The 14,424-nt window shown below is 46.9% G+C and overlaps 1 protein-coding gene across 2 annotated transcripts in view; it reads left to right on the top strand.

The window, feature by feature from the left end:
• Positions 1-528: 528 nt before the first annotated feature.
• The window catches only part of FBLN5 (fibulin 5), a 91,696-nt gene continuing 77,800 nt past the window's right edge, over positions 529-14,424 (top strand). The window contains exons 1-5 of one of the 2 annotated variants that reach the window (XM_059914845.1): positions 529-628; positions 792-1,000; positions 4,501-4,555; positions 6,733-6,784; positions 10,613-10,867. In XM_059914845.1, the coding sequence (XP_059770828.1) occupies positions 984-1,000; positions 4,501-4,555; positions 6,733-6,784; positions 10,613-10,867 (379 nt within the window). In that variant the 5' untranslated portion in view covers positions 529-628; positions 792-983. Of the gene's footprint in view, positions 629-791; positions 1,001-1,440; positions 1,529-4,500; positions 4,556-6,732; positions 6,785-10,612; positions 10,868-14,424 lie in introns of those variants that run through there. The other variant, XM_059914844.1, reaches the window with a different exon arrangement.

Here is a 14,424-nt window from a genome sequence, read left to right as displayed (position 1 = left end):
GTTGATTCGGACCATGGACAATTCTTAAAGCAAGAACAGGCCCCTGAGAATCAGGGGATGAGGGCGGGCCGGGGAGAGTGTCCTCCCCAAGGTTTGCGTTGCACAAGCTGACGTCTTGAATAAGTGTCAGCCAATTTCCATCCTCCTCCTCTTTCCCACCCCCTCAGGCTCCCCACCCCTTCTTCTGGAAAACCGTGTCTCCTGCCGCTTACCCCAAGCCTCTGCTTCATTGGGTCTGGTTTCCCAATAAATCAAAAGACTCTAGTCCCTGTCGCTGTGTTTGTCATGAGTTCAAGTTCTTCCTCTCCCGGAGGGGAATAACTTTCATGGGTGTCCCAATGCCACGACCAAGTGCAGATGCTCTGGATCCCCGCCCCCGCCTCAGCCACGACCGCCCAGCCTGGGGACCTCCTCCCCGGGTGGGAAGTAAAGGGTCAACAGGTCCTCCCAGCACCCCACCCCGCACCGCACCCCACCCTCCTGCACTTGCCCGCCAATCACCTCCCGTAGAGATGCTGGGAGCCTGAGAGTGGCTGCTCTGCCGCCCGGGGAAAGGGCTCTCCTCCCAGCGCTGAGCACTTGGTCCTGGCAGACGCCCCAAGATTGTTGTGAGGAGTCTAGCCAGTTGGTGAGTGCTGTAATCTGAACCAGCTGTGTCCAGACTGAGGCCCCATTTGCATTGTTTAACATACTTAGAAAATGAAGTGTTCATTTTTAACATTCCTCCTCCAATTGGTTTAATGCTGAATTACTGAAGAGGGCTAAGCAAAACCAGGTGCTTTCTCTGTCAGCTCTCCAGTGGCTCGGAGGACCCAGGCTCTCCCCTTGTCCTCTCCTCGCCTCGCTCGTCCCCCCCTGGAATAAAAGTATCGGCGAGCCCCACAGGCCCAGAGGAGGCCAAAGTTCAGGAACTGCTCCGAGGGTCCCGCGCTGAGAGCTCTCCCTCTTTTCCCCCTTGCTTCTCCTGCCCACGCATCTTGGACATGCCAGGATTAAAAAGGTACGTTCTCTGCTCCGGACTTTTTCCTCCAGGGTCTGGAAACCTTACTGAAAACCCGATGGGTGGAAAATGGCTATGGCCGTGATTCAGGCTGTGTCAGGATGTTGGAAAAGACATTAGCTAGTGATGCAATGATATTGTTAATTGTAAAAAGCTGCGCCTCTGTAATTTCCATCTTGAAGCCTTCTTTTGGGAGTGGGTATTTTATAAGACAGTTTCAGAAGCCAGCATCCGACAGAGGTCGGCAAAAATCTCAGAGCCTGATTCTTTCTTTCTTTTCCGAAAGGGCAGCAAATTTGTGTGCCGTTTAAATTTTTTTTTTTAAGTTTTTTTTTTTTTTTTTTAATTTGAGAGATCAATTACTAGTTCACTAGCAATTATTTTGCTGCATCGGCTGTTGGACAAGCGAACGGGCTAGCTGCACATCCCGGGGCTGGATTTGCTCTATGTCTGTGTGGGATTCTCAAAGGGCATGCGACCCAGAAGTCTCGAGCCAATGAAAAGTGGGGACTGCAGACAGAAATGCATGTAAGCAAACATTTTGATATTCCTTAAGGAAATTGAAGTTCCAGTCAAGTGATCGTTAAAGCTTGAAGAATTTTATCTAGATTACATCTGCAGTTTTTATCCAGCGCACTCTTGAAAACGTAGCTGCTTTAGACAAAGTGTGTGTGCGTGCGTGCGCGCGTGTGCATTCGTGCGTGTGTGTGTGTGTGCTGAAAACGAAGCTGTAATCCTGTCATCCTGGATCGGGGACCAGCACTTCTCTGACAGACAGCCCTGTGAGATTCAGTTGGTCCCCCACCTCCATCCCCACGCCCACCCCTGCCCAGCTTTCCTCCCACTTGAGGATGGAGCCCAAAATAGGTGGACCCACCTGCTTTTGAAAGTTCCGGGGACCAGTTATGAGCATCAAAGGATCCCCAAAATTCTTATAGTTAATTTATTTTGGAGTTTTCTAGAGTTTTTCATGACAAAGTGCAGCTATGGGTGACGCTGTGAGAGCAGCAATGCTTGGATGTTATGTCATTTTCGGGAAACCGTCTCAGTTAAGCCTGGAGTTTACTTGGCCCCCAGGCCCCAGCTGTGGCCCTTGCAGGAGGCCGGGCTTGAGATGGGGTTTCTCAGAGGAGACCTGTCCCAGGACTGCCCTCTAGCCAAAGGGAGTAGGGGAGGCGGGGTAGGGGGAGAAATGGGTTAGCATGCCTTTTCCACTAGGTCTTGAAGTCCACTGCGTTCAGTCAGCCTGTCCTGTCTCCAACAAAAACGAGACAGGGTTTTATAACCAACCAAAAGGAAACTTCATGTGAAGAAACAGGAAAACGTTGAAATTCATAATATACAGCCTGGAAAATAAATTTGTTATTGTTCTTTCATTCCTTCCAGATATAAATCTGGCTGTTGCGAATATCAAAAAGCCCTGGGATTTGGCTCTGCACTTTATAAGGTCAGAGCTGTCTCCAGTGTTCTAGAATCTGGCTCACGCAGGCACTCAGATGAAAGGAAAACTTGTGGGCTTCCAGGGTCTTTATTCTTTGGATTGAGGACTAGATGAAGGAAGTGGGCTTGCCTCTCCCAACACCACATGAGGGTCCTGTTTCCTCTGGATGTCGCCTTGATTCTGGGGCCCTCCAAGTACCCCGGGGTTGCTGATTCATATGAGCCTTCTGTCGTGGATTGAGTGAGTTTTGCAGTCTATTGAACGCTCTTTTTCTGAAGGGAGGGATTGTAAAGTGAAGGTGTACATTGACAGTAACAGGTCACTAAATCCAACCAGGTCCCAGGTCCACTGAATTACTGAAGAAGGCTTTGAGATCACCTCCTCCAGGAAGCCTTCCCTGACCTTCCATTCCCTACCCCCTGCCTGGCTGCCCTGGCACTCAGTGGGCATTTCTATCAGTGCCCTAACCAAAGGGTGTAGACATTATTGGTTCATGTGGCTCCCCCACCAGCTCTCCGGGGCAGCATCAGGGTCATAGTTTTGTAGTTTTTCTGCCTACCTAGGGTCCATGCTCGCAGCTAGTAATTACTCAGATAAACCCCTGTTGAACTCAATAATAACAGCACAAAATAAAGCTCTGTATTTGCATAGATTTTTTTAACCACCTTAACAATTTTCAAGGGTCCAGTTCAGTAGTGTTAAGTACATTCACAGTGTTGCGCAATCAATCTCCAGAACTCTTTTCATCTTGAAAAATTGAAATTCTATACCCATAAACACCTCCCTAATCCCTCCTCCCCCTGCCCCTGACACCCACCATTCTGCTTTCTGTCTGTAATTTTGATTGCTGTCAGTCCTTCATATAAGTGGAATCAAACAGTATCTGTCTTTTTGTGGCTGGCTTATTTCACTAAGCATAATGTCCTCAAGGTTCATCCATGTTGTAGCACTTGTCAGAGTTTCTTTCCTTTCTTTAATGCTGAAAAGTATTCCATTGCATGCATATAACACATTGTTTATTCATTTGTTGATGGACACTTGGGTTGCTTCCACCCTTTGGCTATTGTGAATAATGCTGCTATGAACACGGGTGTACAAATATCTCTTTGAGACCCTGTTTTCAATTCTTTTGTATATATACCCAGTACTGGGATTGCTGGATCATATAGTAGTTCCATTTTTAATTTTTTGAGGAACCTCCAGACTGTTTTCCATAGTGGCTGCACCAACGTACATTCCCACCAACAGTGCACAAAGGTTCCCAGTTTCTCCACACCCTCACCAGCTTTTGGCTTTTTTGGTTGTAGCCATCCTGTTGGATGTGAGGTGGTATTGATTTTGTATCTTTAAAGCTAATTGGCGACCACGATTTTGTTGGATAGCAGCTTGTGAATGATGAAGAGTAGAAATCGCAGGTTCAGGGGTTGGTGGCTTATGCAGAAACACAGTTTCTTGACACCTCCTCCTAAGTGTCAGCTGTGCTCCTTCTTGGGGCTGCCCGGGTCCCCGCGGCCTCTCCTCCATCAGGGTCTGTGTGAGGCGCGCCCTGGGAGCACGTGCGTTCTTTCCCCGTGACACCTCTGTTCCGTGGAACTCACGTGCTTCACGTTTGTACTTTCCTTTCCTCTCATCATCCGAGGGCACGACAGCTCCTTCACACTGTAGTCATTTCAGAATGAAGACGTTCAAAACTCAGGCAGGTCCACTTGTGTCAGGAGTAAAGGCCAAGCAGCTGGTGAATACATTGTTAATACCATGGCGGGGGGCGTTAGATTTGTTCTTCGAAGCAGCAAGACCCTTTATCTAAAAAAATGCCACCTAACACATTATCCCAACATATGAAACCAGTGGCGGGGGCACGGTTCTGTTTGGGGTGGTTGGGGCATCTGGAGTTTCCCCAGCCTCTCTGGAGCGTCGCCCCCCATCCCCCTGCCCAAAGACAAGCACAAGGTGAAGTCATCATTGTAAACACACAGGCAGCGCGAGAGGCACATGTTACCCCAGACCTGGGTCCAGGGAGTATCCTGAGCATTTATATTGACTTCTTGCTCCTCCACAGGATACTCACTGTGACCATTCTGGCTCTCTGTCTTCCGAGTCCTGGGAATGCACAGGTAAGACTTTTATTTTGTTACTTATCAGGAAGTGTGTTAAAAACCAGGGCGAGGGTGTCCAGACACGCATTGTGTTGTTTACCTAAACCGAGCTCTTCATTGTACAGAGATTAAAGCTGGGGCTCAGGGAAGTTGAGACTTGCCCCAGGTGACGTAGTATATAAGCCGCAGGGCTGGACCTCGGTGTCCTGGTTCCCAATCCAAGACTCTTATAATCAGATCATGCTGCCTCATAGCTGTCCCTTTGGTGGGGCTGAGGGGTCTTGACTTAGTGTAAGTGTTAAAAAGTCAAGCGTGTTCTAGTGTTTCTGGGCAATGGTGCCCCTTCGGTGCCTGCATGTGGCCCAGGTGGGTGTGTGTGGCCGACATGCAGTTGTGAGGCATCTCAGCGCCCAACCCGTGAGGACCCACCTCTGGCCCGGGCCCCTGGGAGGAGTGTGTAGGGGGAGCTTGGGCTCCTGGGAGGCTGTGCAGAGAAGCCTGCACCGTCCCTGACTTTACAAAGTGACGGTTGTGTCAGCCCTTGAGAAATGTGGACAGATCCCTCCTGAGGAGCCCAGGGCAGCCCCTCTGCATCTCTAGCTCAGAAATGAGAGAAGCCCCACCTCTGAGCAGGGCTGAGGGGCCATGTAGTCAAATGGAAACGCACATTCATTTGCATGAACATATAGAAGACATTACAAAGTCACCAACACAGCCTCTCTAACAGTGGGTTACAGCTCAACAGTTCAGAGCCCTGAAATGGAACCAACAAAAATCTCACTAAGTAGACTGATGGTCTCCCAAACTTTCAGGGTATAGGAGGGAAATCTTAGAATTTCAATTCATATTTATTTTGATCACACCCTTTAAATGTTTCTTCCCTTCATATTAAGAATTTTGAAATATATTTCATTGGAGGTGGAAAGAATCTTGGGAAGAGTACCAAAGACTTTTAGACCTTGGAAGGACCTTGGCGTCCTCTGATCTAGCTCTGTGGTGACAGTTAACATCTAGATCCAGAGAGGGTGCGGGTTATAGTATAGTGTTTATTGCACTATAGGCACTTTATGTGCGCTAACAATTTACTCCTTACAACCGCTCAGAAGTAAGTAGTATCCTCTCCATTTTACAGATGAGGAAACTGAGGCATAGAAAAGTTATGCAGTGAGTAGGGGCTAGAGTGAGAATTTGAAGCCAGGCAGTGGACTTGAACCCACACCTGCACTTAGCTGGTGAGCCAGGGCTGCAACTCGAGTCTCTTGGTTTCCTGAACTTTATGGCACCACCTCCTGGCTCATCCGCTCCATTTCTTTTGCCCCAAGGCCCTAAGGTGCCTGAACCCACTCCCAGGAATGCAGGCTAAATCTATCATCTCCACAAACCAGCGCATAGCTCAAGGAAGTTGAATCCCATAAACCGTAGGGAAGGCCAGGGAAGGGACCCCCACAGGCAAAACCACACCTCCTTGACTTATTCCTATAACATGTCAGCTCTAGGGGTGATTGTTGATCCCATGAGATTTTTCTAAATGCATGAAGTTGTAAGTCAAGTTGTATGTGAAGCCTGCAGCCCTCAGGGACTTTTGAGACCTGGCGGTCTCTGGAAGCATCTCATCTTTGTGTAATTGTCTTTCTGAGGTTAAAATGGAAGAATTTCCCCAATTCTATTTTTCTTAGAAAACTGACTACATCACTGTGCAGATTTATTTTATACACAGACCTCGTAATCAGGTCGAGGATTTCATAGGGGGCGAAGAATTCATGCCGGGCGCTGAAAAGGGGTTAAATAGCACCCAAAGAAAGAGAGTGGTTGCCCTTAAAAGCAGTCCTATCCTCTCTCAGAAAGGGCTGAGCACAGGGCAAGCCTCACTGGGCAGATCAGATGCGATTAATATTGCTCTTCATGACCAGAGCAGGAAGAAGTCCCCATAACCATCTGCTAAAAATGGGCGTTTTGAAGCAATGATGCAGGGGCTTAAAAAGTAATGCTAAAGTGTAAAATGATTGTAAGAAAATACCCAAAAAAGGGACAAATAGGGGTTATAACACAGATGTTGGTATTATAAATGCCTTGTTTCTTTAACCATTTTCCTTACCTCTTGTGATGCAGTTAGAATACTTTTAAAGTGAAAGAAAAAAAAAAAAAGGTAAGTAAGCAAAATGACCTCTCCTGTTTCTCTCTCTCCCTTCCTGCAGCAACAATGCACTAACGGCTTTGACCTGGACCGCTCGTCAGGACAGTGTTTAGGTAGGAGGCCACTGAAGATCCTTCTCTGGGTGGGGTGCAGGGACAGCCCGATCACAGGACCATTTCTGTCTCAGCCGTCATTCAGTATTGTCAAATCTGTATCAGCCTTGCCCGTGGAAGAAAACAGTGCCACGGTATGGTTGAAATCAACGACACCCTTCCATTGATCACCTTCTTTGTGCCTGGCACTGGGTAAGCCCTGCGACAGGGCAAAGATGAGGAAGAATTGATCCCCAGCCTCAAGGAGCTCTCCATCTGTATCAGTTTCCTAGGGCTGCCTTTACAAATTTCCATAAGCCTTAGTGGCTTAAACAACACAAATATACGATCTCACAGGTGCGCAGGTCAAAAGCCCGATGGGAGTTCTACCAGGCTAACATTGAGGTGATGGCAGGGTGGTGTTCTTTTCTGGAGGCTTGAGGGAAGAATCCATTTTCTTGCTCATGCATATTGTTGGCAGAATTCAGTTTCTGTTTTTTAAAAATTGAGATGTAATTGACATACAACATTGTGTACGTTTAAGGTGTGCAATGTGTTGACTTGATACACTTATGTATTACAATGTGATGGCCACTGTAGCTTAGCTCACACCTCCCTCACATCACATAATTACCATTTCTTTTTTGTGTTGAGAACATTCAGGATTTACTCTCTTAGCATTTTTCAAGTATGCAATACAGTGTTGTTCATTATAATCACAATACTGTGCATTATTTCCTTAGAAGTTATCTTCTAACTGGAAGTTTGTACCCTTTACATCTCCCCATTTCCCCCACCCCCCAGCCCCTGATAACCACCATTCTATTCTCTATTTCTGTAAGTTTGGCTTTTTGGATTCCACACATAAGTGATATCATGTAGCATTTGTCTTTCTCTGTCTGCCTTATTTCACGTAGCATAATGCCCTCAAGGTCCTTCCATGTTGCTGCAAATGGCAGGTTTTCCTTCTTTCTCATGGCTGAGTAATATTCATATGATTATTATTAATATTATATTATTCATAGGATGATAATATTAATAATATCACATCTATCTATCTATCTATCTATCTATCTATCTATCTATCTATCTATCCATCCCAAATCTTTATCCACTGATGCACATTTAGGTTGTTTCCATATTTTGGCTATTGTGAATAGTGCTTCAATCAACATGGCAGTACAGATATCCCTTCAAGATTCTGTTTTCATTTCCTTTGGATATATACCCAGAAGTGGAATTGCTGGATCATATGGTATTTCTAGGTTTAATTTTTGGAGGGACCTCCACACTGTCTTCCATAGTGGCTGCATGGATTTACATTCCCACAGAACTCAGTTTCTTGTGGTTGTAGGACTGAGGCCCCTGGTTCCTTGCTGGCTGTTGGCTGAAGACCTTTCGCAGTTTCTAGAGGCCACCCTCTTCCTTGGCTCATGGCCCCCTCCTCCGTCTTCAAAGTCAGCAAGTTAAGTCCCTCACATGTTTCTGTTGTCTCATCTCTCTGACCAGTCCTCCTGCCTCTTCTTCTACTTTTAAGGATTTGTGTGATTTCACTGGGCCCACTCAGATAATCCCAGATAATTCCTCCATCTCAAACTCTTCTTTTTTTTTTTTTAAGATTATTATTATTATTTTTAAGAGAACCCTTTTTTAAAAAATTTTGTTTATTTTTGGCTGTGTTGGGTCTTCGTTGCAGCCCGCCGGCTTTCGCTAGTTGTGGCTACTCTTTGTTGCAGTGCGTGGGCTTCTCAGTGCGGTGGCTTCTCGTTGCGGAGCACAGGTTCTAGGCGTGCGGGCTTCAGTAGATGTGGCACGCAGGCTCATAGTTGTGGCTCACGGGCTCTAGAGCACAGGCTCTGTAGTTGTGGCGCACGGGCTTAGTCGCTCCGTGGCAGGTGGGATCTTCCCGGACCAGGGCCCGAACCCGTGTCCTCTGCATTGGCAGGCGGATTCTTAACCGCTGTGCCACCAGGGAAGTCCCCATCTCAAGGTCTTCTGATTAGCAACTTTAATTCCATTCCATCCATACCTAATTCCCCTTTGCCATGTAACCTAATGTAGCCACAGTTTCCAAGGAAGAGGACAGACATTTTGGGGCTGTTCTCCTAGCTCTCCATCTAGTGCGAGAGGTAGGTCTAGATGGAGTAAACTGTACAGGGTAGAATAAAGTCACTGTCAAGATGAGGTAAAAGCAATCAGCCCTGCAGAAGTAGGGGAGAGAGTGATGCCTTATGTCTGAGGTCAATAAAGAAAGCCTTCACGGAGGTCACATTTGAATTGGGTATTGAAGGATGAATAGGATCCTGAGAAATAGCGTCCCAGGTAGTAGGAACAGCATAAGCAAAGACCAGGGCATTGAAAAGACATTCAGAGTATAGACTAGTTTGTTGTGGATGGAGCATAGGGTATAGAAAAGGAATAAGGCTGTCCCCTCGGGGATATATTTACCTTTTTAATGATATTTGATTTAGGCCAAATCATTTGTAGTCTCTGAGCTTAGTTAGGGTTGAAAAGAATGATGGGTGGTGGGGAAAAAAGCCTCGCCTTGGAAGCTCTAGGCTCGCACTTTGACTTAAGGTGAAGGGCGTTGAGATTGTGCCAAGGGATGCGGAGAGGGGCTGCAGCCGTCTTTTGTGGCCCACCAGTTTTAATGACGCTTTCAGGCTTACAGCTGGAAAATGGGACTCCACGCTTCCCTTTCCCGAGGCGAGAGTTGGCACGAGTCTCAGATGTGGTGGCTGGGGTGAGCGGTCAGGGTTCCGGCCTCTCTCTCCCAGCCTCCAGCCCCGCCTGGAGCAGACCCCAAGGCTGGTGGGAGGCCCCGGTGCGGGGGGTCAGGGCAGCTGCTCATGCTGGCGCCTCAGTTCAGGCCTCCCCTGTCCCTGGCCCCGCAAGGCTGATTTTCTAGAGAACCTACCCCCCTGCCACTCCCACACCCCGCTCTAGACACAACAAGCAGAGCACCAGCCTGGCTGGAAACGGGCCCTGTTTGTTGGCACGGTGTGAGCCGACTCTCAAGTAAGCCTCTGCTTTCCTAATAAGAAACTAGCTCTCGGCCAAGCCTTGTCTTTCTGGATGCAGCAGACTCTTTCTCCCTGCCCAGCCGTTATTTGGAGTAGAAGTGGGTACAATTATTAGGTCCATCCCAGCGTTTCCCGAGTGTCATATGGACACAAAAGAGTACCTGAGATGTTTTTAGGTGATACATCCACAGGTAAACAATCTTTATTTTGATAGTTATATATTTATTTTTACTTACCTTCTATTTTTGATCATTGATAGGGTTTTTTTCATTTGCTGTCGTGATGTAAGATGAAAAAAATACGTTTACTTGGGTTTTCTTTTTCTTTCTTTTTTTTTTATGTGGCCCATTTTTAAAGTCTTTATTGAATTTGTTACAATATTGCTTCTGTTTTATGTTTTGGTTTTTGGGCCCCGAGGCCTGTGGGATCTTAGCTGCCTGACCAGGGATGTAAACCCACACCCCCTGCATTGGAAGGCGATGTCTTAACCACTGGACTGTCAGGGAAGTCCCAACTTGGGTTTTCAATGTGGGTTCATTTAAGAGAAAAGTATTAAGCATGTGACAGTACAGGTTTTGGTAGCTATGGCCCAAATGTCATGATGATGGTATTTGATGGCTGATGTTTGGGTGACACTTGTCAATTTGATTCATTTCAGCCAATATTTGGGGAGTAGCTGCCAGGCACAGCCCTACGTGTTTGGGAGCAGATTCTGGTAAAGAGTGTTTTGGGGTCCTTCATGGCGTTCTTGGTACAGAGATCTGCTGAAATTTGCACCATGTGGCCAAGGGGCCATTAACGCCTGTCCTTTCTGTGGCCCTTGCAGATATTGATGAGTGCCGGACCATCCCCGAGGCCTGCCGAGGAGACATGATGTGTGTTAACCAAAACGGCGGGTATTTATGCATCCCCCGAACAAACCCAGTGTATCGAGGGCCCTACTCCAACCCCTACTCCAACCCCTACTCAGGTCCGTACCCAGCAGCTGCACCCCCGCTGTCAGCTCCAAACTACCCCACGATTTCGAGACCTCTCATGTGTCGCCTTGGATACCAGATGGATGAAGGCAACCAGTGTGTAGGTGAGTAGCCCAGCGTCCTAGGCTTCCTCTCCATTGGTGAAGGCATCGTCCTAGTGTAGCAGGTCAACCCCCAATGGGAAGTCAGTTCCCATGCAATGAACCAGTGAAACAACCTACGTTCTACATGGTTCTTTCACTCTTAGCAGCCTGTGTCTCTGGGTACCCTCCCACCTAGGGAGGAGTTTAGTTTGCTCTCTCATTGATAGTCCTCCAGAAAGCCAATTTGTTTTTTCTTTATTTTCATCTATCTATCTGTCTATCATCTATGTATCTATCTATCGATCTATCTACCTATCATCTATCACCTATCTGTCATCTATCTATCAATCATTCATCTATGTATCTGTCTATCTGCCTTTAGATCATATCTATCATCTATCTGTTTGAAGACCAAGGTCATGTTTTCTCTCTTCGATAACAAATATATCTGGTCAGATGTAGTAAGTGAATCCCAGAGAGAAGATCTAGAAAGGACCAGCTTTCTAGGGTCTTCAGCGTCACTCACCCTTGAATGGAACGTTTGCTCCTGAAACAAAAGAAGCCTTGAGGGCCAAGGCCAACTGTTCTGGAAAGAAAGTGGGTTCCTTGGGTGGGGACCAGGGTTCTTTTGACCAAAAGGAACCTCGCTGATGGGAGCTCGTAGCAAGAGTGGACCTTGGGGAGGAAGGAGACGCCATATGCCATGATGTCCCCAGGCTGTTGGCAAGTGGTGTGACAGGTGCCCTGGTATGCACTGGTGCTCTGTTGGCCAGTGTGGCCTTGGTGGAGGTTTACCTGGGATCCTCCCTTGTTGCTTCAGCTTTGGTTGGACCAAAACTTTGCAACTGTCTCCAACTTTGGGAGATGGTCTAGAGTGATGATGGCTCCAAAGTTGTTTGATCATGCACCCCATCTGCAAAATCTTTCTGAGCCTGGACCCTTACTATATGCATGTTTATAAATTACTTGCATATCCTGTTATTCTAATATGGTTGGAGGAGTGTAAAGTATATGTAAGAGATAGAAAAATTTAAAGGATGTGATCAAAATAAATATGAATTGAAATTCTAATATTTCCTTCCTATACCCTGAAAGTTTGGTAGACCATCAGTCTACTTAGTGAGATTTTTGTTGGTCCCATTTCAGGGCTCTGAAGTGTTGAGCTGTGACCCACTGTTAGAGAGGCTGTGTTGGTGATTTTGTAATGTCTTCTATATGTTCATGCAAATGAGTGCATTTCCATTTAACTACATGGAAATAATGTGCAAACAAGTGTCATTCAGAGCTAAAAGGGAAACTGGATACACCTTAACTAAACTTCTCTATTCTTACTGGTCTCAAGGGGTGTGTGTGTGTGTGTGTGTGTATGTGTGTGGGGGGGGGGGTGGGCAGGGAGCTGGCCTATGGTCACTTTGAACATATATGAGTGTTCACGGGAAAGAGTAGACTGAATCAAGCCGTGGACTGAAGTGCTGGTGGGGAAGATAGTAACGTACTTCCTTACAACCAGTAGAACAATAGACCACTGTAACTGGCAGGGACTTTAACAGTCTTTAACTGCAGCCTCTTCCTTTTATAAAAAAGGGAATGTGAGCTCCACCAAGTTAGGTAATTACGGGAGTCCAGCTCTCCTGACAACCAGCCTACATTTTCCTAACTCGCCCATGTGACCTCTCTCGTTTGGTAGAAAAGAAATGATCCGGAAGCAAATGCAGAGAAAGAGAGGTTGGAGGTGGGGTGATGCTCTTCCAAGATGTCCTGTGGGGCTGGATAAGCTGAGTGACCATGTGCACGTCTTGAAGTGAGGAAGGGGGTGGAGTGACCCGCCGAGTCACTCCAGGGTTTTGGGAGGGGCTTCGGGTGGCTGTAGGGCTCCCTGATGTCTTGGGCAGTCCTGCAGGCCCCTTTTGGGGAACAGCCTGGCGTGGCCACGGGGCTCTCTGAAACACCCCCTCCCTCCCACAGCCCTCTTTCCAGGATCCCGGTGCCCTCGAGAATAAGATGCGGCTGGGAACCCTGTTCATCTCCTGGTCCCTGTGACGTCATGCACTTTTACAGGCCCCCAACCTGTCACACGGGAGATGTGGAGTCTTCATAATGGCCCTTTTGTAAGGAGAATACGATCCAGGAACCCTAGGAGTTCTGGCACCCGGCCCGTCCACTTCCAAAAAGTTCAGCCTTATGCATTCATAAGTCCCGGGTTCCTTCCAACCTCCCTTCACCCCACCCTGCCTTTTCTGGTTTACACAGGTCCTTCTGGGCATTATGAGAGGGGAAGTCATGGGGAGGGGGCCCCAGAAGGGCGGGAACAGGGATGAGAGAGGTGGGCCTGGGAACAGGCCACAAGGAAGCAGGGCTCAGAGACGGGGGAAGAGGGGGGAGGAACCAAAGGAACCGAGAGGGGGACATTGTTGAGAAAGGAGAAGGAGGTGATTGGGGTTGTCACTGCCAGAGAAGGAGTGTCCCTGTTTCCCAGAATGTAGGTCTGATCCTGGGGAGGAAGCTGGAGTGAGCAGCTCCAGTGTGATGGGGAGAATTGGGAAACGCTTCTAAAACTTGGGTGCTCTGCGAGAGGAGGACCACATCTCCAGGGGGCCTTCTCCTCCTCCTCCTCCTCAATGTAGAAAATAATCAACAACAGTAGTGATGCCAGCAGTAGGAATAAAACCAAACATGTAGTGCTGCATGCCAGGATCTTTACCTGAATGAACATGTTGAATCCTCACCACAACCCCTGCGGTAGGACTATTGTTGTTCCTGTTGGCCCTGAAGCACAGAGAGGTTAAGAATCTGTCCAAAGTCACACAACAAATGAGGGCTGAGCCAGGATTTGAACCCATTCAGGCTCTGAATGAGGAAACTGAGGCTCAGCGAGGTAAAAGTTTGTTCAAGCCTCTCAAGAGTCAGTCCTGGAGCCATGATGAAAAACTAGGGCCTTCTCTTGCCTTCTTTTTTTTTTGTAAATAAATTTTTGTTCTGTAAAACTTTGAACCTAGACAAAAGCAGAGAGATCATAATGAACACTTGTCTACTTTTCACCCAGTTTGGTAATTGTCAACACAGACCCACTCTCATTTCTTCTTTACTCTGACCCAGTGGATCAATTTAAAGCAAATCTCAGGCATCAGATCATTTTATCTTTAAATACTTCAGAATGTATCTCTAAGAGATAAAGCTTCTTCAAAAAATCATAGTCACAATACCGTTATCAAACCTACAAAAATCAACAATAATTCCTTTTTATCGTTAAATATCTGGGTGGGATTCAACTTTCCTTGGTCATTTCATAAATGTCCCCTTTCTATTGTTTTCTTTTAGAATCAGGTCCAAACAAGGTCTACAGATTGCATTTGGTTGACACATCTCTTAACTATCTCTTAATCTTCTTTGTCTCTCTTACCACGTGTTTGTTGAAGAGGCTGAGTCGTTTGTCCTGTAGAATTTCCTACATTTGGGATATTGCTGCTTGTGTTCTTGGGGTGGTATTTAACGTATTCCTTCAACCCCTCTATTTTTCCGTAAACTGGTAATAGTTAAATCTAGAGACTTGATCCAATTGAAGTTTAAAGTTTTGGGCC

The sequence above is a fragment of the Balaenoptera ricei genome, chromosome 2, assembly GCF_028023285.1.
Source record: "Balaenoptera ricei isolate mBalRic1 chromosome 2, mBalRic1.hap2, whole genome shotgun sequence".
NCBI lineage: Eukaryota > Metazoa > Chordata > Mammalia > Artiodactyla > Balaenopteridae > Balaenoptera > Balaenoptera ricei.
This window is presented reverse-complemented; position numbering and strand designations above follow the sequence as displayed.